At 38.3% G+C, this 23,734-nt stretch overlaps 1 protein-coding gene across 1 annotated transcript in view; it reads right to left on the bottom strand.

Annotated features, from left to right (window-relative positions):
- Positions 1-6,032: 6,032 nt before the first annotated feature.
- The window catches only part of CRY1 (cryptochrome circadian regulator 1), a 46,910-nt gene continuing 29,208 nt past the window's right edge, over positions 6,033-23,734 (bottom strand). The window contains exons 4-13 of the mRNA XM_042468837.1: positions 21,580-21,764; positions 17,942-18,030; positions 14,926-15,066; positions 14,505-14,816; positions 13,439-13,590; positions 13,131-13,333; positions 11,668-11,769; positions 10,676-10,771; positions 9,147-9,218; positions 6,033-9,062 (exon numbers count right to left, since the gene is read on the bottom strand). Of these exons, the coding sequence (XP_042324771.1) occupies positions 8,959-9,062; positions 9,147-9,218; positions 10,676-10,771; positions 11,668-11,769; positions 13,131-13,333; positions 13,439-13,590; positions 14,505-14,816; positions 14,926-15,066; positions 17,942-18,030; positions 21,580-21,764 (1,456 nt within the window). The 3' untranslated portion in view covers positions 6,033-8,958. The remainder of the gene's footprint in view (positions 9,063-9,146; positions 9,219-10,675; positions 10,772-11,667; positions 11,770-13,130; positions 13,334-13,438; positions 13,591-14,504; positions 14,817-14,925; positions 15,067-17,941; positions 18,031-21,579; positions 21,765-23,734) is intronic.

Here is a 23,734-nt window from a genome sequence, read left to right as displayed (position 1 = left end):
AAGACATTTTTTTAAAATTCCAACAAGCTTTTAGGACTGAAGGTTTTTAAGGGGGGGAAATTACGTGGGTGTTGCATTGTTTTAAATTGTTCTGTTTTGATTACTTTTTATGCCTTTCAAGTGTATGTTTTAAACTGTTAATATTATTTATGGTTTAATTCTATTTTACTGTCAACCTTTTGCATGTCTTTAACAGCACTGTAACCATTTTAATTTGTAAGCCACCTTGAAGAAAAGGTAGGCTTAAATAAACAGCAACAACAATCCATGATTTATCTACCCCTGATTGCTCTGTAAGAGGCCAATTCATCTGTGTTTTCCATTGCAGATTTACATTTATGAGCTCTGGTGTGATGTATTGCCACTCTGGAGATCAAGGTTCAAATATCCACTCAGTCATAGAAACACACTGGGTGACCTTGGGGAGGTCACTCTCTCAAGGGAAGGTAAAGGCAAACCTGCTCTGAAGAAATGTTGCCAAGAAAACCTTGTAATAGGTTTGCCTTAGGCTTGCTAGTCAGAAATGAATTGAAAGCACACAACAACATCCAGTTCATTAACTTCATCATGTCTGACTCAAATAAATAAGCTGGACCATTAACCATGTTTTGAACACTCATTATAATCAGAATTCATTGGTAATTGATGTTTATTTAAAGAATGCAAATTCTGTATAATTTCGGAACACTTCTAATGGAATGGCTTGACTCTGCAGTGAAAAAGGCCCTTGTGTTTAACCCTTCAACCTGGTACTTGTTCTCTGAAGTGGTCTTTTCTGCAGGCAAAATGGTTACTTTAACAGCCTTTGTCATCATTTCCATAACACTAGTACCATGTATAACCCAAGCTTTTATAGATGAGAAAAGAATATCTTTATTTTTAAATCTGAATTTGCTCTTCCTTTCAGCTTTCTTTAGACTTCTTTACATGTTTCGAATGCTATTTGAAATGTTTGCAGCATTTGCCTGTACAGGCTGAAGTCCCCAGGGATCTTTCACACAGGTAGCTTCATTCTCACTCAGAAGTATTCTACAGTACAGGCAGCAAAGTGACTGGCTATGCCTTAGAAACAGGAAACATTTCCTTTTGAGGATTTCTGTACATCTGGTTTGCTGGGACGGCAATCTTTTTCTTGGTAAGCTTTTTGTTTTTTTTCTCTTTTCCTGTAGAACTGTGTTCCCTCAATGATAGAATTCAAAGATATAGCCATGTTAGCCTGTAGAATTAGTACATAGAAATCTGGTAGCACCTTTGAGACTAACTGAAAGAAGTTGGCAGCATGAATGCCAAAAGCATCTGAGGAGGTAGACTGAAGTCTACAAAAGCTCATGCTGTCAACTTCTTTCTTTCAGTTAGTCTCAAAAGTGCTACAAGATCTATGTCCCCTCAATGTTCGCTACATTCATGTGATTTTCCACAATGTTCGCTGTGTCCCCTCAATGTTCGCTACATTCATGTGATTCAGTTCATGAGAATCAGTAGGTTGGGTTATAGGAGAATCAAAAAGTGAGTAGATGTTTCAGAGTAGAAGAAAAAAGTCATATGGTTCTTGTGTTGTACTGGTCAGTGAGAGACAAGCTCACACTATTTATCCTCTGCACAACCCAGAGGAGGTACATTCTCTAGTGGTGGGGTACTGCTAGTAAGGCATATTCAATTGAGGGGTTCATTGTATTTCTTAATATGATATGATAATAGTGTGCAGATTTCTGTCCAGGATTTATAGTTCAGGGATTCCCAAACTTTGGTCTTCCAAATGTTTTGGACTTCAGCTCCCAGAAGCCCCAGTCATCATGGCAAAAGCCAAGAACTCCAGGAGCTAAAGTCCAAAACACCTGGAGTACCAAAGTTTGGAGACCATTGATTTAGGTAATTCTGTTTCTTCAGCAAGTTGAAGTGAGGTGAAGGCTTTGACCATGTTGTGATCTAGGATAGTACTGGAATCACCTTGTGTGTGTCTAATAATAATAATAATAATAATAATATTTATTTATATACCACTTTTCCAAAAGATCAAAGCGGTTTACATAGAGTTTAAAACCAATTACAAAACACATCATAAAATAGATAAAATCTAGAGCACTAAATACAATATACAAATCTAAAAACAATCATTCAATCAATCAATAGGGTGAGGTAGAGAGTCAATGGGATCAGAGTACACAACTTCATTTTCCTGGGGGGAAGGCTTGACAGAAGAGGAAGGTTTTAAACCTCTTTTTAAATGTTTCCAGGGGGGTGATAAGACGGAGCTCATCGGGAAGACTATTCCAGATTTGTGGGGCCGCTACTGAGAAGGCCATCTGGGAAGTAATAACATATTTAGAAGTTATAATTTCCAACATGTTCTTCCCAGTTGTTCTGAGTGTGCGAGGCGGATTATATGGGGAGATGCGGTCCCTCAAGTAACTCGGGCCCAAGCCATGTAGGGCTTTATAGGTAATAACCAACACCTTGTATTGCACTCGGAAGCGAATAGGCAGCCAGTGCAGATCTTTCAGAATAGGTGTTATATGGTCAAACCGGGAAGCACCGGTGACCAATCTGGCCGCCATATTTTGTACTAACTGAAGCTTCCGGGCTTGGTACAAGGGTTGCCCCATGTAGAGCACAGTGGATACAATTATGTCTGTGAAGTCCTTTAAGGTGTAGAAAATCTCCCATGACCTTAGTTGGCCATGACTGGGAGTATACCATAACCTTACTGCTACTTTGTTTGCCAATCTTCCTTTAACGAGAACATATCTGCCTTTAGCATCCCTCCCAGCCCTGTCAGTTCCAAAGAGACAGAATTTAATGAACAAAATTGCTACTCTTCAAGCATTTGATGCTGACCCAGACACATACTCTCTCTAGACTTAAAGGATAGCAACATTGGAATGTGAGGCTTGAACTCCCTTTTGTGGGTCCCTTGCAAGATGACATCCAGAGCTGAGAACTTTATTGTTTTCAGAACCCAATTTTTTAAAATAACAGACCCAGCCAAGCGCATGATTTCAAGGCTATGTAGGGGCTAAAGGGGGAACGAGCTTACCATTGGCCTGTGCCATCTCTTCTTCAGCCTTTTTACTATCAGGTAAGTGCTTCATTTTAGTTTAGACATTGGTTCATATCTTGTATCCACTGGCAAAGGTAAATTATGCTTTCTAATATGAACACTAACATGAACACTTATTTACAAGAAACAAACATAATTGAGTCTCAATTTTGGGGGGAAAGCAAGATATAAATAATAAATAAACAATAATCTCTTTCAGGAGCAGTGTCCTATTAAGTGTAAGCATATAGACTATGCTTCAGGATGATAGGAGCTGGTCCATTAATAGGTCACTGCAAGCATTATGCTTTCTCCCAAGGTTAGATAGGTCTCTGTTATAAATCTACCGCATCTTCATAGATTTAGTGGTGGACATTTAACCTGTGGAAAAGGCAAGTGAGGTTATGATGTAGGAAAGATTTTGTACAAGTGAGGATTCATGGAGTTACTCCTCTTCCACAACAAGTCCCATAATTCATGGTTTCAATCCCTAAAAGCTCCATAATCTCATGAACTCCCTGGCATCTCAAATTAAAAGGGATCAGGCAGCATATGACCAGGAACTGGATGGTTCTCCAGATGTTGTTGGACTGCAATTCCCAACATTCTTCATTAATGCGATCTACTGCTGGGACTCCTGAAGATTTGAAGGGTTGCAAGACTTCCATTGCTAAAGTAGCAGGTGAGTGGAATATAGGGTTGGGCCAGGATATTCTGTAACCTAAGGCAGAGTAGTGTCTGAGTAGCAGTGTGCGCCCCCTCCCACATACTCTCAACATCAAGGCATGTAATCTTGTAGAATGCTACCCAATTTATTTTAGTACTTGTACAGAAAGAAAAGTCTCACTTGAACTTCTCTGGCTTTTGGGCACTAAAATATAACCATAATGAATTAAATAACAAAGAGTGCACTGCCTTTTTATGATAGCATTTTATGACAGGCTCACAGATTTGTTGATATGGTGATAAATGTGCAGATTTCTAAATCAAATGACTTGGCACCTGCTCATTTTCAGATTTATTATACTTTCTGTTGTGTTGTCAGTAGTTGTGTGAACCAGTACAGTTATCTGAAGTTTTATCCAAATGTGTAAGCACAGAAACTTCTAAGGTTTCACTTAGGCCATAATCTGTGGTTTCATAGTGTCCATCATGACCGGTTCCCAGGATTATGGCTCTTTATACTGAGTTCACCATCTATTAGATGCCATTCTTTTAGGGGGTGGGTGGCAGGGTTTTGGCACATTCCTTCCCTTTAGGTATCCTGGAAAGACATCTGAAACACTAATATCTTTTGGCACTGATATTAAAATGACTGCAAACTCCCTGATCTGCATAGCTTCTGGCTATTTTTTTCATGTACTTCCCAAAGCAGACCACTGCATTTCTGGAGAAGCTGAACTCTTGGATGTAACATCCTTTAGACTGAGTTTTCTGAAGCACAAGATTTTAGAAAACAGAATTTCTCAGTTTTAGAAAACTGAGTTTTTAAGAAGCATGGGAAGAAGCTAATATAAGTACTTTTCACATTACCTTCCCATCATAATATGGAGCTGCACTACAGCTGGATCTATTGTACCATTGCCTGAGGGAGAGAGAGGCCGGCTAGCTCCAAGAAGCCAAGTTCTCCCTCCAGTCCACCTCCCTTGGCCCAGGCCTTGGAGGTAGAGAAGAACTGCTGGACCTCATCCCCTTTCCCCCACCATTCCCTTTTCCTTTTGTGTCGTGTCTTTTAAGATTGTAAGCCTGAGGGCAGGGAACCATCTAATTAAAAAGATTGTATGTACAGCGCTGTGTAAATTTACAGCGCTTTATAAATAAAGGTTAATAATTGCTTGTTAAATATCTAGGAAAGTAGACACATGGGCCATATAGTCATCTGTTCGAAACAGCTAGTGAGGGGGGAAAGAATTGATTTAAACTCTTCAAAAGTATTACAATGTAATACAATGTAAAGATCCACATGAAATATTGATGTTTTAAATCAGGCATTAACTGTTATTGCCCTGGATCTTGACAAAGGTGTTGTATGTCTAGAAAGGAGATTAAGCTTAGGACACATTTTATCCACAACTCTTCAAACCAGTGCATTTGTTGCCAGGCAATTCTCATATGAGTATTTGGGCAGATGAAATGGTGAACACAGATAATAACAACATATATTATCCTATGTTTGGTTCGGGGATATGCTCCATCTTGGGTGTGGGAATATAGTAATATCAGAAATTCAATTAAAATTCCTCCTACTTTGTTTAATTCTAGTCTGGTCCCAACAACATGCTTAATGTTATTTAAACATCAGTGTGAAAGAGTGAAGAGTATGGATAAGGCAAGATGGAATCTTTCGGGGGGGGGTACTCCTCTATTTGCTGCTGTCATTACTATGGATTTGGATACTAATTCCCATCACAATCTTATTTGTCAACGGAAATAGTTTTTCCTATGCCTACATCGTTCTATAAAAACAGTAAAACTGAGAAGGCTTAGTCTGGGTTGTTTAAATCCAAATGGGTTTTACTATCCCAACGAAGGTCCCCTTTGCTAAACTAATCTGAACTATACCAAGATTAGCTAGGATGTGCAACCCAAAGCATCTGAACTGTGAACAAAAAACAACAACATGCAGGCCCATGGCTAACATCTTCAGTTTCCCCCCTCTTGTATGGTTTTTAACACCTTGCCTGATGAAGAAGCAGTGGAACTCCGAAAGCTGGCAACATGTAATTGTGCATCTTGGTTGGCCTGATAAAGATATTGTTTGGTGGATTTTGATCAACCCCAAACATGGTTCAGAAGCAGGCACAGTTGTTAAAAACAGAACCTTCAAATTAAATATAGTAATCTGTTCGAAACAGCTAGTGAGGGGGGAAAGAATTGATTTAAACTCTTCAAAAGTATTACAAACTGTAAATAATTCTAGTCTGCAAAGGCTCGTATGCTAAAGGTTATTTAAAAACCAGACTTACTAAGCCAATAATGATTCTGCACAAATAAGTGAAACAGGATGTATGTACATTTTTATTAACAAGGGCATCTTCACTGTGATTGAAGACAATGGTAGGAAATACAAGGACAGGCCATATTACATGACAACTGTAGTTTAAGAAAAATATTGGCATATGGGACTTATATACAGTTGTATTTCCAAACAGTAACAACTCTATTATATTTTATACACAGACATACAAGAGTTGACATTTTGAAAAGACAGAGCTTGGATCAGAGGTCAAAAATCCTGTCCAAAATCTAAAAATATTAAATCTAAAAAGGATTCTAGATCATCATTGCCTGAACACTTTCCATTTTACAAATATCCACTAAAGCTTTTAGTGAGAGCCATACATGAAATATCAAAAATATATGAGTCTATCACTAATCATGAATGCTTATATTTACATTAAGTTACCAAACTCATCACCAAATGCTTTATTTACAAATCTCTATTTCCCCTTTGTTAAAAGCATTAAACGTTTTGAAAAACCATAGAAATGCCAGATAGAAACAATGCATTCCAAAAAAAACCATACTTTTCATACAATGATTCACTATGTGAAAATAAATGTATGAAAATGCACATTTTAATACAAGTACTCTCACGAAAACTTTTAATTCCAATATGAAGTCAAATAAATTTGCCCTGAAATTTTAGGATGTAGATCCTTCTTTCAGCAATGCTGTAATATAAAAATGAATCAATCCATTAGGAATGAATTGTCAATATATCTTGATATAATATCTCTTTTGATATTTTTTTAATATTGAAGCAGGTGACTAAACTGACTGTGTCTTCTAAGTATCCCAACATTTGTTAATAGAATGCTTTTATTTTTAATGAGATGGATTTTAATTGAAGTTGCAAACACTGCCTGTCTGCAAATCATAAATGGTCCAAATGAACTATAGCAGCTGTGTGTAGAGCCATAAGATGCAACGTGTGGTTGCTCACTGGCAACAGAAGTCCAGACAAGGAAGAATGGAGAAAAACAAGTAGAGAACCAAGCAAAAATTAAACAGAAGGAATTTTAGTAATACATATCCAATAAAGCTGGAATGGAAGTGGGGATGGGAGGAATTCTTCACAGAAACATCTGCATTGAAAAGCTAACATTACAACTTAGAAATAGGCCCCACTGATTTCACCTGGATTTACTCTCAGGTAACCGTGCACAAATCTGCAGCTGAAAATCTGCTATCAAAACAGGGCACATCGAAGATATTTAAAAGAATAAGCAATGTAAGAGTTCTTTAATTTTTTCTTCTTCTTCATTAGATTGATCTTTTATACCAACCTGTTGGCATCTATTATATTTTAAAAGTTGAACACAAGGCTATACCAAACTTCCTTCATAAAAAGAAACAATTCCCTGAAGCAAAATTTCTTCAAAACTTTTGCCATTCTGCAATATTATAATGTGAACTATGAGTAGTACTTAGTGTGGAAATCTACCTATTGGCATACCTCAAAGGTTGAACTAATAGGACATATTCAGTATACAGTGGACCCTTGTTATACGCTGAGGTATGGTTCCAAGATCCCCCGTGTATAACAAAATCCGTGTATGCTCAAGTCCCATTAAATATAATGGCATAGCAAAAATAAAAAATGGAAAATCAAGGTTTGATATTTGAAATTTATACCTTTTTTGAACATTTTCAAACCGTGTATGCTTGAATCCGTGTATAAAAAATCCATGTAGAAGGGCCGACTGTATACAAATCGGGGGAAATGGGGTGAAAAGTAGTGCTAACCAAATGGATGTTTCTTTTTTAGCTCTTTTTACTATTCAAATTAACCAGGAAGCCACTGATTAGACTAAGGGATGTGTGTTGGGAAAACTGCTTTCATTTTATATAGACACAAAGTTCAGTAATAAATAATAATGGTTTTCATATTCATTTCAGATGTTGATGACACACCATTTTACACAGAACTAAGAAGTGAACTCATACCTCAGAATTATTGCTTGAGCAATTTTTACGATTACAATTATTACACAAAGCAAAATAAACTATTCCACTTGTCTATGCCAACTGGTAAGTATCAGCAGAGGTAAAAACATTTACAAGTCCTGGTGTGGAAAACATACCAAGAGAGATGGCACCCTTCCCCAATAAAACTTTTAAGACACTTTGTACAGAATGCTTTCTGTGAACTCCCTTATAGTCTGCACCAGGGCGGGAAGAGAAAACTGATAGCCCTATTATATGAACACAAGATAAAGTTGGAACAGAATTACTATTTCATATCAGGATCAAAGCTACTTCAGAGTAGGTTTAACTACTTGTTCTAAATGTGTAACTAATGTATTTGTTAACTGATACACATATGTAGCAACATGAAAACTGATGAGCAGTAGGGGAAAAAAACAACTGCAGCCTATGTAGGCAAGTTCATGTGCAACACAGCTATACTGTGGGAGAGGATAATCCCTTTAAAGAGGAAAAGAGAAGAAAAAATGAATAATACAGAAGGAGAAAATAATGGATAAAACGAAAAATAACAATTACTTTCCCAGTATAAAAACTATGTGAGCACATTAAAATTAGCAAATTGATTCAAATAAACAAAATAAATATTTCCACTGTGCCTGTTACTTATATGGCTAGCAGGGCTTTATCACTCAACAACCTCTAAAAAAGGACCAAGTTAAAACACAGTTTAATGGGAAAATAGAAACTAAGTGCAGCTAAACTGTCAATACAAGTCATGCACAGGATATCCTTATATGACAACTAGAAATATGAAATGAATGGCAACAGGATTCTTGGCTACTGCCAGTTAGGTTCAATAGTACTTGGTCCACTCTTCCACTGGGAATTACATCCTCAGCTATGCAGTAGGCATGTTTAGTCTTTGGGGTGCTGGATAAAGTATGAAGTTTTTATCAATCATTTCCTTCAGAATTTTCATTTTTACCCAGTTAATTGCTGCTCTGTCGCTGTACTTTTGGGCCAACACTTTGAGTTTCCTCTTCTGGACTTGGACGTTTTCCATTGGATACTCCAGTGCCAAGTGATGTTCTTCCTGCAAATTGAAAACAAACAGCTACTCGAAGAATCTGATTTTTCATCTAATTTGAATGCCACAGTATGTGTTTAAAAAGCATACCTTGCTGGATTGAGTGTGTTTTTTGACTGTCCCCATGAGCATAATGCAAAATACCATTTCCTTGACAATAACCTATTAAGACACATTGAAATTATTTTAAATATATAAAAGAGCAGCAATAAATGTTTGAAGAAGTAATTCAATATGTTTTACACAAGTTATAACACATTTTTATATAGTTTAAAACAATATAGCCATGTTAGTCTATTGCAGTATCTAATGAATTGGACTGATAGCCACAAAAGTTCAAAATAGAGTAAGTAGGTTAGTCTTAAGGGGGTTGCTAGATTTTATTCCTTCCTGTTCTCTATTTGACCTTTCATTAAATGTATCAGCAACTGAAAACATTCCTTCTCAAAAGCAAATAAAACCAGCTCTATACAGTCTATTACAAAAGAATGGCTTATTCCTCTCTCTATATACAAAAGCAGTACAAAGCAGAGCACTGATTACCTGAAAGCAATAAATTTCTCAAACACAATGGTATTACAAATCAGTATTGCACTAACCCTTAAACTAAAGGTATGTTTAAATATTTAAAGTCCAGTTTGGGGGCAAGCCCTCACAGGAATGATACTGAATGATACACACTTCTTAAGTCTTATTTGATACACACACAGTCCTACTATTTTGAATATCTTCACCAGTAAGCTCAAAAGAACAGGATGCTTATCTAACTGTGATTCCTCGAGTGGTCATGTGTTCTGTGCGTGGAAAATTGGTGGGGCAGACTGAACTGGGGTGACACATACCTCCTCCCTTCATTTACTTTGCTTCCTTCCCAACAACAAGGATAACCATCTGCAGAATTCTCTTAGAGAAACCCAGATGAATTTTTGCTTAATTAAAAAAAAAGTTAAACTATGAAAAGTTTACATAAACTATCCCCAAAATAAGAAGCCTTATATTCAAAGGTATGTGTACCGATGCACATAAGCAATACTGAGAGGGAGCCCTTCACTGTTACTATTTATTTTATTTTAATTTAATTTTATTTTATTTTATTAAATTTATTTTATTTACTTATTTATCTCAAGGATTTACATCCCGCCTTTCTCCCACAATGAGATTTATTTATTCATTTATTTATTTCATATCCTGCTTGCTTCTCCAAATGGGATCTAAAGCGGCACATACTAAAGGTTTAGCAAAAAGGCTTTAAAATACAGTGGTACCTCGGGATACGAAATACCCAGGTTACGAAATTTTCGGGATACGAAAAAATCCCATAGGGAATTATTGTTCCGGGTTACGAATGTTTTTTCGGGTTACGAAAAAACTTTTGGTGCTTTTTGGCGCTATTTTACACGGAATCACGGCTTTTCCCCATTAGCGCCTATGGCATTTCGGCTTACAAATGCTTTTCGGGTTACGAAAGCGGCCGCGGAACGAATTACTTTCGTAACCCGAGGCACCACTGTAAATAAAAATAAATCCAGTTTGTATAAAAACTTTGCACCAAGTCTTTAAGGAATTTAAATTTGTGAAGCTGAAGGAATGGTGTAGATTTTTAAAAAAGAAATGTTTACCTTGCTGCTGAATTCCACTTGTTCCTGTATGAGATTCTCCCAGAGCACATGCTTGAACACTCCCTGCATGCCCTTCATTCATTCCCATTTGAGATCCTGCAAGCAAGTAAAGTAAATCCACATTAGCACATCTGGGAGAAAAAGAATTATGGTTTGAAAGACACAGGCTTCTTCTCTAGCATGGATATTGAGGTACTCTATATCAACATCTCACACAAAGATGGATGGCAAACTATCAGGAATCTCATCCCTGCCACTTTGCACTATTTCAGGTTTGATGGGAACATTCCTCATCAGTTTAACAGCACTACCATGTGTATTCACATGGCTCCAATCTACAGTAATATATTAATGGTTGACTTTAAATTATGTTTTTGCAGCTCCTTTCCCACCTATCTGGACTTCTATAGCTTTCAAACCATCATCAACTTGAGCCTAAACTAACACTTCTACTTTTTGGATATTACTGTGCAATTATATAATGGATACCTATATATGGACCAACTTCTATGAGAAACCTATAGATCATAATGCATGCTTCCACCTTCCACCCGAAAACCAGCCACTTTCTACAATAGAGAACAGGGGATGTTTAGTGCACATAGGAACTGCCTCCTGCTTGGCCTTCTGGCTCAGTATCTTTGCTTGTGGACATCCCAGTTTGTTGTTTGCTACTGTGTGCCTTCAAGTTCTTTCTGACCTATGGCAACCCTATCACGGGACTTTCTGAGGCTGAGAGTGTGCGACTTGCCAAAGGTCACCCAGTAGGTTTCCATGGCCAAGAAGGGATTTGAACCCTCATCTCCAGAGTCATAATCCAACACTCAAAACACTACACCATGAGGGCTCTGACTTTACTACATAATATTAATTCATCTTTGTCATGGTACTAAAGTTCTAGTTTTAAAAACTTCTAACATTTGCTAAACTTTATGGAGATGTCAGACTCAATATGTTTCACTGTTTCCTCCTTAACAGCAGGAATAACGTACCACTTGTATTAGTGCAACCTGGGATGATCTCCCCCGGTGAATATCCCATTAGGCCAACATTTCCATTCCCGTTCCCATTTGATGGCACTGATGCAAGGAGGCCTAATTAGAAAAAAATGTCACAACATCAAAATAAAGAACACTATTCAAGCAGTATCTTTTTCACATTCTTTCACTGAGTTTCTCTATATTTCATACATAAAGAAAAGTAGCTTTCCCTAGCAACAGATCTAGGATTATGTTATAGCAGTGAAGGCAATTATTTTTAAATACACAACAATCCAGCTAGACATTAGAGTATGACTTTGAACATAAAAAGAAATACATGCAGGAATTGCATTTTGTAAATAATTCTTTGGAGGGGGAGAAGTGGTTGAGCATCTTCTTAAATAACAAACCAGAAAGAACACAAAAACAATAATGGTTGAATACTGGCAAACTAAATTGTATTATGGAAGGTCAGCAAATACTAACATATGGATGGGTAACTCCATCTTCCTAGACAAAAGGAGGCAACACTTTTTTTTTAAAAAAAAGGAAACATGATCAGCGTACATGTTTTTAATCTTAGGAGATTTATACATTATTTGTCAGAAATTACACATTGGTTTAAAATAAAATTTGAACATACAATAATACAATAGAAATAAAAAAGCAGCAGGAAACCCAAACTGAAAAATTCAGCGAACTATGGGAGATTCAAGCTGTCTTCACCTAGCATGAAAAATACTGCAATGAAAGCAACAGGCCTCAGGAAAGAGTTATTCAGACAGGGCACTACAAATGAGAATTCTGTATCCTTGGTTACCATGTCTCTCATCTCATTGGAAAGCTCCAGTGAGTCTCCTGAATCCTGGGAGGATTCAAAGCAAATCCAGTGCAAAATAACAATTTTTCCCAGCCTGTGCTCATTTCTGACTTGCTTAAAAGCCTTGCCCTAGAAGACATTTGTAACTGACAGTTGTTACATCCCCTGTCCACAGTTAAAAAAAATTACACAACTACGCTAAATGTGAAGAAGCAAAACATACTGTCACCTTTAATACTCTCCTGAGCCCACACTTGCCTGAAATAATCTGCCACTTTACAAGAAGAAATGCCCTGTGATAATGCCTTTAGCCCATGACACAGTGCTCTACCCACTAATCACACTAGTGACCCAATCATCTTCATGTTTGTGCTGTCTTGTTGAGTGGGGTAGGTTACAAGACAGATGTTTGGTAATGCAGTGACCTGCCCAGGCAAGAAATTAAGCTTGAGACATGAATTCCATCTGAAATGATAGCACCCTGCACTGTACAAGGTTTTAATGAGATAAACATGAATGAACATCCTAATGGAACTAGCCTTCCATTTTCCCCACTGGATTCATTCAGACTGTTAACAAACATTTTGAAATTATCTGGAACTTGGGCAATAAGCAAAGTATGGAAGGACAATTTCAAAATCAAAAAACATCATACCTAATCCTCTGTATCGTGAGAGTTGCTGGTAGATTTGTTTCATCCTCTCAATATTCAAGCGACTTGCTTCAGCATGATTTACCATTGGTTTTGGATAATTCACACCTATGACACATTTTGCTGCCTTCTGGACACCCTCAGGAGCATTCCAAGGATCATATATATATTTTGCAGGAAAACCTCTAAGTACAGGTAGATACCGTCTTATTAAAAGAAAAGAAAAAAAAAACCACATTTTAATTAGTAGCTAGAGCTTGGTTAACTAATTAAATGTATAATTTCACTGATATTCCTCAATGTTGTTTAACCTGATATAATCTCCATTAGGGTCAGTTCTTCTGCCAAAACCCACAGGACAATAGCAATGGAAAAATTGCTGGAAGAAGGAGCTACAAGACAGCCACATCCAACTGCCCGCATTCACACTCCAGTCAGCATCCAGAAGCAATTCTTCAAATACCTAAAAAAGCAAAAAAGCATGAATTAGTCTGAATTCTTAATTTATTCATCAAAAACCTATTGAAGATCTACAGCTATCAAAGCATTAACCCTTGCACAGATTCTACATGGCACCCTGTGGGAGATATGACAAACACCGACCAAGTGCCCAAACAATAGATGTGTTAAGTCCCTGAGAACAAGCAGCACTAGAAAACTGGATCCCACTGCTGAAAATAAACTAGATTTAGAAGCATTGGCCTAAACAACTCTTCAAGTTGCTAAAAGCCAATGCAGATCAGGCTGTTCATGGTATTATTCTGAACACTCATCAGACATGCTTTAGTTCTGGGGACAAGGAGGTTGCAGGTGGGTGTGGCTTAAAATAAATATTCACAGAGCCAAGACCTCATTCATGATCAGAACTCCTGGCGGTCTCTCATTCATAGGGTCACCATGAGCTGAAATTGGGTTGTCAGAAAATAACAATTACATGACATGTGATAATTCTGTTTGCCACTAGATGTTGCCATTTAGCTAAACTCACTGAAGTTACATAACAATGCGTAGTGTTTAATACTGCTGTAACAGGAGGTTATAAACTCCATTGCACAGGTCTATCAATAGTTGCTCTTACACCACGGCCTTAAACAACTTTCATCAAGAGAACTTCCCACAGAATTGCCTTGACTCTATTCTGTCATATTTATGATTGCAGTCTAAGAGCATTTATTGAAAAGTGGGCAAATAACACAGTTGTCTGCAACAAAAGGAATTACAACATGACGTATGAAAGGCCCAACACTATATATAAAGATACAACTTATACTATAAATGAATGGACTGTGTAACAAAACTTGCCTTTACCAACATACAATTATGACATCATATTTAAAGGGCACGATCAAAAATACATTAATTAAATAAGAAATGTACCTTCATTCCTTCTTCCCAACTAATCCACAGATCACCCCGAGTCAAAAAGCAGGCCACAGCATGTCTGGCCAAATGGTGGATCCAGCCCTCCTGACGCAGCTGGGTCATGATAGCATCAATCCAAGGGAACCCTGTCCTGCCTTCAGCCCATTTTGCTAAAGCCTCCGGATTCCTGTCCCATGGAATCTGCACACATATGGGATTGCCTTCCATTTTATCAAAGCGTGGATTGTTAGTAGCTGCTGTGTAGAAGAATTCACGCCACAACAACTGGCCATAGAGAGAAAGAGGAGGAGAGCTGTTCTTTTTTACCTGAAAAATCAGAGCACATGAGAAACAATTCAGTTTAAAAATAAAAAAGAAATTATGGTTTGTTTTTTTACTGTTAAACATTTGATAGTTTAAGGTGGCCAGTTCATACCTTTTTGTATAAGTCTGTTAACTTGAAATAAAAGAGGCGGCAGGATAAGCAGCCAAAACGCAGATATGGACTAAGTCCCGTAGGACTTGCAAGAAGAGAATTGGCATTCATTCGTGGCCGTTCAAAGTTTGCTACCCAAGCCTTAAAAAGAAAAATTAAAAGGTTATAAGTTTTCCCTTTTTTGTGTGCATTTGTTAAAATCATTTTAGAAAGGAGTAACAACTGGCAATCTCAGATTCTAGGAATCGCCTATCAGTTTCAAATTTATTTATCAATGAGTTCAAACACTATTGACTTTCTTGTATCAAAAGTGTTTCATAAGTTCAACATAGTGTTACAGGCAGTGTTAAGTTTCCCTTATTTCTATGTTTTGCAGTCTTATGGGGTTAAATCCAAATTATGTGAAAGTATTCAGCTTGCACAAAGGGGTTTTTCCTTCCTCTCTAAAATCCTTCTGCATTTCATTCCCCCTCTGACTGGCTTGAGCTCACCCCTTCTGACAGGCTAGGTAGGCAATGCAGAGGTGCAAAAACCCAATGTAGCAGGGATGTCGGCTCCCTTAGCAGAATGACAATGGTGTCTTAGACAAAACCTGGGACCTGCTATCAAGATTTCAGACTAACATCAAATCTGTTTAAATATCCAGAGCAAATTAACCTGAACACATGGAGACAATGTCCTCCCACTTCTCTGATTGTTCTCATCATGTGGATAATAATATTTGAAAAAACAGAACCTCTTCTACATGTAGAAGGTTCAGATACTGATCCAGAACCCTGATAAATCAGTGGTCTGAATCATGTATTATTATTATTTATTATTAACCTTTATTTATAAAGCGCTGTAAATTTACACAGTGCTGTACATACAATCTGTTTAATTAGACGGTTCCCTGCCCTCAGGCTTATAATCTAAAAAGGCATGACATAAAAGGAGAAGGGAAAGTTGGTGGGGCTAGTAGGCTAATACATATAAAGTACATAGCAATACAGGAAATGGTTCGATAAAACAGGCATCAAAAGAACATCAAATAGCAAGCGACAATTATGCAATGCCTGGGAACACTTCTCTGAACAGGATGGTCTTCAACTCTGTTTTGAAGCTGGTTAAAGAAGTGATGGCCCTTGCTCATGGGGGAAGAAGGTTCCAGGAGTGAGGGGCAGCAAGTGAAAAGGGGCGAATCCGAGATGGGGCAGAGGAAATCCTGGGCTGTGACAGCAGACCTTGACTACCAGAACAGAGGGCCCTGGTGGGAAGGTGAGGAGAAAGAAGGTCTGATAAGTAAGGAGGGGCCAGCCCATGGAGGGCTTTAAACGTCGACAGCAGGAGCTTGTACTGAATACGGAAAGGGAGGGGGAGCCAGTGAAGGGATGCCAACACAGGAGAGATGTGGTCAGAGCGGTGGGCGAATGTGATAATGCATGCAGCTGAATGCTGGACAGAGATTAAAGGACGGAGGTGAGAAAGAGGAAGCCCAGCCAGGAGGACGTTACAGTAATCAAGTCGTGAGATCACTAGGGCATGTGGACCAGGATCTTGGCAGTAGAAGCGGAGAGATGGTTGGATTTTAGCAATATTGTACAAAAAGAATCAACAAGCCTTGGCTGTGGTCTGGATCTGAGGGATACACGACAGAGAAGAATCAAAGATGAAACCAAGACTGCGGGCTTGCTGGACTGGTTGAATAGAAATGTTGTCCACAGAGACAGAAAAGGAGTGTTGAAGGGTGGGCTTAGGAGGAAAGACAAGAAGCTCCATCTTGGACATGTTGAGCTTCAAACGCCGATGGCGCATCCACTGCGAGACAGCTGTGAGACATGATGAAACTTGCTGTTCAAGCCTTGGAGAAAGGTCGGGGGTGGAAAGATACAACTGGGTGTCATCGGCATACAGATGGTAGGAAAAACCAAAAGAGCTAATGAGTTTACCTAAGGACAGTGTGTAGAGAGAAAACAGAAGGGGACCCAGAACAGTGCCCTGGGGAACTCCAACAGATAAGGGAACAGGAGAAGAAGTCTGACTGCCAGCGACCACTGCAAAAGATCTGCCAGACAAATAAGATGAACACAGAGAAGACACTGCTCTGGAGGTGCAATGCCTGTATTGCAGCCATTCACTCACAACCCACAAGGTTGTGAATTCAATACCAGCCAAGGGCTCAGGGTCGACTCAGCCTGGCATCCTTCCGTAGGTCGCTAAAATGATAACCAGCTTGTTGGGGGCAATTAGCTTACAATTTGTAAACTGCTTAGTACATCGGTAAGTGGTATAGAAATGTACTTGCTATTTCTATTGCTCTTTCAACTGTTATGTTGCAGGGGTAGGCAACCTTTTTGAGCCGGGGGCCGGGTTGCTGTCCCTCAGATAACTGGGGGGCCGAAGCCAAAAAATAAATAATTAAATATTTTTTTAAAAAATTAAATATATAATAAACCAGGACAAATGTAGGACAACATTTTCAAATGGAAGACACTTTTTTAAAAAAAATGGAGGATATGTGAAAAAAATTGCTGATTTTTTAAAAAATGTTAATATAAATGCATGTTTCTGAGGCTTCTATAGACAATTGCCCCCCAAAGGCCCCAGCGGCAATCGGTGGCAGGACCAGGCCGGGGGCCGGTCCCAAGGCCTTGCCGGGCCGCATCCGGCCCACGGGCCGCAGGTTGCCTACCCCTGTTCTACAGGATGAGAGCAGTGAGGAACAGAATGGACCTACAACCAGCTCCCTCTCCTATGCATCCAAGTTAAACCTATTCTGAACACATGAACACATCTATTTCTTCCTTATTGTTTCCATTTTACATGCAAAATCATTCTACTCAAGAGTTAATACAGATGATTTCAAAATTATTATCATTTTTTTAAAAAAAGGTTAATTCTTGAAACATGCTTAAAGAGGTTATTCGCTTATAACTTCAAGAGATCTTTATTATAAGTACAGCAGTTTTTGCAGAGCTCTATAACACATCCAACCTTATTTAATTAATATCTAGAACAACAAGATTCAGCAACATACTTTTCTTTCTAAGTGCCTTTCCAATCTTGTAAGAGCTTCTGTTTCTCCACCAGGCCAAACAGCAGAAGGCAATCCATCTGTATCAAAACCTACAATGAAAAAAAAATATAGCTCTAGTAGCCAAGTGTATTTTAAAAATGTAGCTCGCCCAGGTGGGAAGCTGTATGCTAGCATCTTCATACTAAGAATCCTGGTATTGTGGAAGAAAAAAGATCCAACTAGTACAATGAAAAATAGCAACTCCCTGATTGTGAGCAAAAGATATATTTCCCCTGAAACCCACTGATTCTTCAAAACTTGCAATTCCCCTTCCCACCTGCATCCCCCTATGTATCTCAAAAATCTGTTGTGTTGACATGATTATGTGCTCTGCCTGCCCCTCTTCTTCTTCCTTGGTTTATTTTTCTTTTGTTTCTTTATTCATTTGTATGGGTGGAAAACAGGGTCAGAACTACCTTCTCTGGTGAAGGCATGAATCAAAATTGCTAAAAAGCTGGACAATTATTTGGCCAATGTAAAGTCGGTGATATGGCTGTCTACTGCAAGAAAGTAATGGATTATTGCTCTGCCTTCCATGCAAGAATATGCCCCAGATCAGTTGCTTAACTGTTTGTTTGGCCCTAGGGAGTCTGAAGCACAGAAGGGCTGAAAGGGAAAACCCATATCTTTGCAATCTCAATTTGAACAGCCCTTAATGAAGAAGAAGAATTGTCAATTAAAGTCAAAACCAGTCTAGGAATAAGATTCAATTTACATCAATAACTCATTGTGTAAAACCAAACACCTGCTTTGAGTAACACCACTCTGAGCAAGGCATCTGGAAGGCACTGTGGGACATCAAGAACAGTGCCCCCAGGGGCTGAAAGTCTTTATAAATCCACAGCTCAGAATTTTAGAAATACTAACATTTTTACTACAGATGTTATATGCAAACCTCCTTTGAAGATCCCAAGTATTGCAACATCTCTTCTTTGGGCATTCCCAATGGCACACACATTCTCAAATGCATTCCCCCTACCCCAGTTGACTGAAACACCATTCCCAAATACTTATAGTCTGACATGGTCTATATCATGACCATTAATCTGCTATCTATACTGGTTAAGCTTTGCAGAAAAACAAGAAATTTGGTCTTTTGATGACTTATTGTAAGCTGTGCTTCTGTTCAGTACAGTGGGCCCATGCTATCTGCGGGGGAATCCATTCTGGACAACCACCATCCAGCAGATATTGAAAAACATGGGACTTCAAGTCACGTTCTCCCAAATGGCAGCGCAACATGCATGCCTGCATTGGTGACAACAGGGGCTTACCATCCGTGGATGCTTAAAACCATGGATGGCAGGTCTGTGAATAAGGAGTCCCCACTGTATGTAGAAAAAAATCTTAATGCTTTTTTTTAAAGGCTCACTTCTGGAAAGTATCAAGGATTGATTGATTTGGTATTATAGGGGTGGTGGTGACAGCCTGTGTTAATAGTCCATTTGTGCCTATTGGGGCAAGAGGGAGGAACAACACATTTCAGGATGTTCAACCTTTCATTACTGGGAAATATATCTGTTTTACTCCCTTCCTACCTGGGACCAAGGATGAAAAATACCCCCATTGGTTACATCTTATGCTCATGGAGTTGTTATGTAGTGTGTAAATGCAATCAAGTAATGTACAGTCTATAGAAGGTGTTTCCAGTTTGGCTCAAAGTCAGTCTCAAAGGAATGATATTGATTTAAGGTCAATAAAGGCAGAATAAATTATCCCACATGGCCTTGTGCTGTATTTTGTTTTGTTTTGCCATATGGTATAAGGTTAGGGATTCATCAGTGATAGAACAGCCAGCCCTGAAATCTGCTTGATCTTCTGCTTAATTTTATTTTCTTTTTGAGCCACTTACAGCACTTCTACTACCAGTGCCTGGCATTCAGACTGTTCACTATGCTAAGCGGGCTAATGAAACTATAATTAGAAGGATCAGTTTTGTACCCCTTCTTATATATTGGGGTAATTATGTCCAGTCCCTAGACAATGGAAAACTATGCAGACTGATCACTAAATGTAAAAAGTGCTGCCAGCAATGAAGCCTAGAATCTAGGTTGTTACCTAGCACTCCTGGGGCTTTTCTATGTTTTAATTGTCTTATCAGGTTTTAAACTGATGTTGCAATTGGAAGCTAGGGAGCGATAGCTGACATACTCTCTCTGAATTAATGGCATGGTCAGAGCCAGATGAATGAAGCACACAGATATATGAAACCCATGAATCAGCAGAAACAAGGCAGAAGAAAAAGGAATCCTGGAGATTCCTGACTGAAGACAATTAGACAAAATATGCCAGAAGAGTTCTAGTGGCACTGATCAGCTATAATCAGGATTACTTTACTGCAGTTGTCCCCAAACTGTGCCCTTTAAGAGATTTTGGACATCAAATCCCAGAATCCCAGGCTATTGGTCAACATGGCTGAGGCTTCTGGGAACTGAAGTCCAAAATCTCTTAATGGGCATAGTTTGGGTACCACTGCTTTAGTGCTTCTCTTTGGTGCCTAATTAATTATTTGTAATGCTGTTTTAAGAGTTTAATGTGGAAAATTTGCATCAAGCACTCTTCCTCCCATACTTTTTAAACTGAGATACAAGGTGTTTCTTGCCAGTTTGCACTCATGGTCAAACCAATACTCTAAACCAGGGGTAAGCAACCTGCGGCCCGCGGGCCGGATGCGGCCCGGCAAGGCCTTGGGACCAGCCCCAGCCTAGTCCTGCTGCTGATTGCCGCCGGGGCCTTTGGCCTCTCGCGCACAGGGGCAATTGTCTATAGCCACAGAAACATACATTTATATTAACATTTTTTTTAAAATCAGCCATTTTTTTCACGTGTCCTCCACTTTTTTAAAAAAAGTGTCCACCATTTGAAAATTTTGTCCTACATTTGTCCCGGTTTATTTATTTATTTAATTTTTTTTAAAAAATTATTTAATCATTTATTTTTTGGCTTCGGCCCCCCCCAGTTGTCTGAGGGACAGCAACCTGGCCCCCGGCTCAAAAAGGTTGCCTAGCCCTGCTCTAAACTATATCTCATGGATGGATCAGGGGGGACTGGTGGCATGAACATCTCTTTATAGTTTAACTATTGGTAGAACTGACTAGCTAAGGTGATTTAACTGAAATTAGCTCACTGCAGAGTACGGAGTTTCCATGTAAATTTAGAAAAGCTAAACTTTGTTCATCTGCCTTCTGAGACCATCTGATTAAGATCATTTTGGAAATTTAGAGAATCCACATACTGTGCCAAGAAAAGCTCAGTTCTGCAACCTTTAAAAGTTACACAAATTTAGTGTTATGAAATTGCCTTATACAGATCAGACTACTGATCTGAAATAGTGTTTAGTTTTCTAGAGTGCCTTTTTATGGAAGCTGGGAAGAAAAAAAAATGTTGTTGTTTATTGCGAAAACGACATCACAACATTACGTAGTGGTGGCAACAGGAATGGGGATGGGGGAGAAAAGTGGCATGTGGAAGAATCCTCATTGCTGTATCTTTGTATGAGTAGCAGATACATTGGCTTTCTATAAGCAGTTCCACGTATGTCATTCAAAATATGCACATGTTTTATTGTATACAAGGAATCATTTTGTTTGTTTGTTTACCTAGTTCTTCCAGTGATGGAACACCATATTTCTCATCATGGTCATCAGAAACTGGAGTGGTGCACTTTGACATTACTTCTGCAGTAATAGTTTCTACAGGCATCTCCAATGGTTCCATTCTACTTATTAAAGTCTGGAATCTCTTATAAGTAAGAGGTGGTTGTCCTCCATTCAATTCTATAATTCTAGGAACACAGAAGTCAAAATTTAATTTGTTTAATAAAATATTGTACATCTAAAATGCAATAGTCTCTGTAATATGAGATGACATTCACCTTATATTGTAAGTATCTTAGTCAAATTATCATGAAAGCACAGAGAAAAACACAAATGGCACAGTAAGTGCAGTTATTTCAAACTGTGAGACTAGCAAATAATGAATGAAAGAATATTAAAGGGAAACTAAGCTATAGAAAAGTAACAAGAGAGCCATTCCGAAAACATACACCACAATTATCATTACAATATTTAAGGTCAAATTTATATTGCATATTCCAATTAACTATGAACTGGATTGCTGATGCTATCAAATAATCGTGATCATAATAATTAAGTTGGCTAGCATGCCAATGTAAGGAAAGGAAATAGTCAAATTAAAATGGTACTAAAGAAGATGCAAACACCAGCTAATACAAATAAGAAAAGAAAAAAAAAGAACAAGGAGGTGTTTGTCATCAATTTTATGCACATAATGTTCTGAGAGAAGCACAAAGATTTTAAAGAATAAAAATGATTTTTGGCTGATATTTCTATCTGCAAAATGAATGTAATACATATAGACTCATGACTTGATCTTTCTTCAAGGATAAGGAAAAACAATATTCATTTCACACCTCTTATAGGGATAACTTCTGTTAATTCAAAAAAGTATATAGTTGGATGAGTGTGTATTTAGAAAGTGTGTGTGTATTTACAAGGAAAGAGTTGCAAGACACACATTTTCTGAACCAAAAAGCAAAGTCCACAACATCTGCTACAACCAGAAACTCTATTCTGAATAATTCCATTGATTTGTTTACAAATATTTTGTTGTTGTTGCCACTGTCATCAAGTTGACTTGGACTTATGGCGACCTTATGAATGAGAGACCTCCAAAAAGCTCTGATCATCAATTACTGTGCTCAGATCTTGAAAACGTAAGGTTGTGGCTTCCTTGAGTGAATAAATTCACCTGTAGAGTGATCTCCTTCTTTTCCTACTGCATCCCTTTTAACTAAGCATTATTATATTCTCCAATGAGTCACATCGTCTCACTGTATGTGCAAAGTAAGGCAGCCTCAGTTTAGTTATCTTCACTTCTAATAAGAGTTCAGGCTTGCTTTGTTCTAAAACTCATTCAATCTTCCCCAGCACCACATTTCAAATGAGTTGATTTTCTTCCTGACAGCTTTCTTTCCTGTTCAGTTCTCAGAGCCATACATAAAAATTAAAAAAACAATGGTCTGGTTAATTCTGATTTTGGTATTTGGTGGTTAGTTTTTAAACCTGAGTTCCCTTCCTGTCTACCTTTCCAACTCTTAGGCCCAAAAAAGTTGGGCAAATGGGGATGGTTTCCAGACACTCCAGAAGCATGGCATTTATGTGACACATGCCCAGAAGTCGCCCTAGGAACGTGCAGGGACCGCCTAAGGCAGCCCAAAACCAGCTTCAAAAGGAGCTACTTTTTTTGTGCTTCTTGCCGTGTTTCATTTGGGACCGCAGCAGATCACCCTTGGGGCCGCAGCATGTGTTTGCTGTGGCCCCAAGGGCAATTGGGCTGGAAGTAGCCTCTGGCCGCTTCTAGATTCCCATCGGTTTCAACCCACAGTCTCCTAATTTCTTGACTACAGTCTCCATTTTGGTTAATGACTGAGCCAAGCTATAAGAAACCTTTAAACAGTCAAATGCATTTGGTTAAAAATAAAAACTTCGGGGGGAATGATGGTGAAATTATATACCAGTAAATCATCTCTGGTCATTATTTTTTTCTTCTTAATATCCGTAACCCCACTTTACCACTTTCTTTCTTATATTTCATCAGTAATTGTTCCAAGTCTTCCAAGTCTTTTGCTTTTTTCTGAAAGTAATATGGTATCATGTGTATATCTTAAATTGTTGATGTTCCTTCCCATAATTTTCACATTTGCTTCCTCTTAAGTCTAATCCTTTTTTCTAT

Source organism: Sceloporus undulatus, chromosome 5 (genome assembly GCF_019175285.1).
Source record: "Sceloporus undulatus isolate JIND9_A2432 ecotype Alabama chromosome 5, SceUnd_v1.1, whole genome shotgun sequence".
Classification (NCBI taxonomy): domain Eukaryota; kingdom Metazoa; phylum Chordata; class Lepidosauria; order Squamata; family Phrynosomatidae; genus Sceloporus; species Sceloporus undulatus.
Note: the sequence above shows the minus strand (reverse complement) of the source record. Positions and strands in the feature narration are given on the sequence as shown.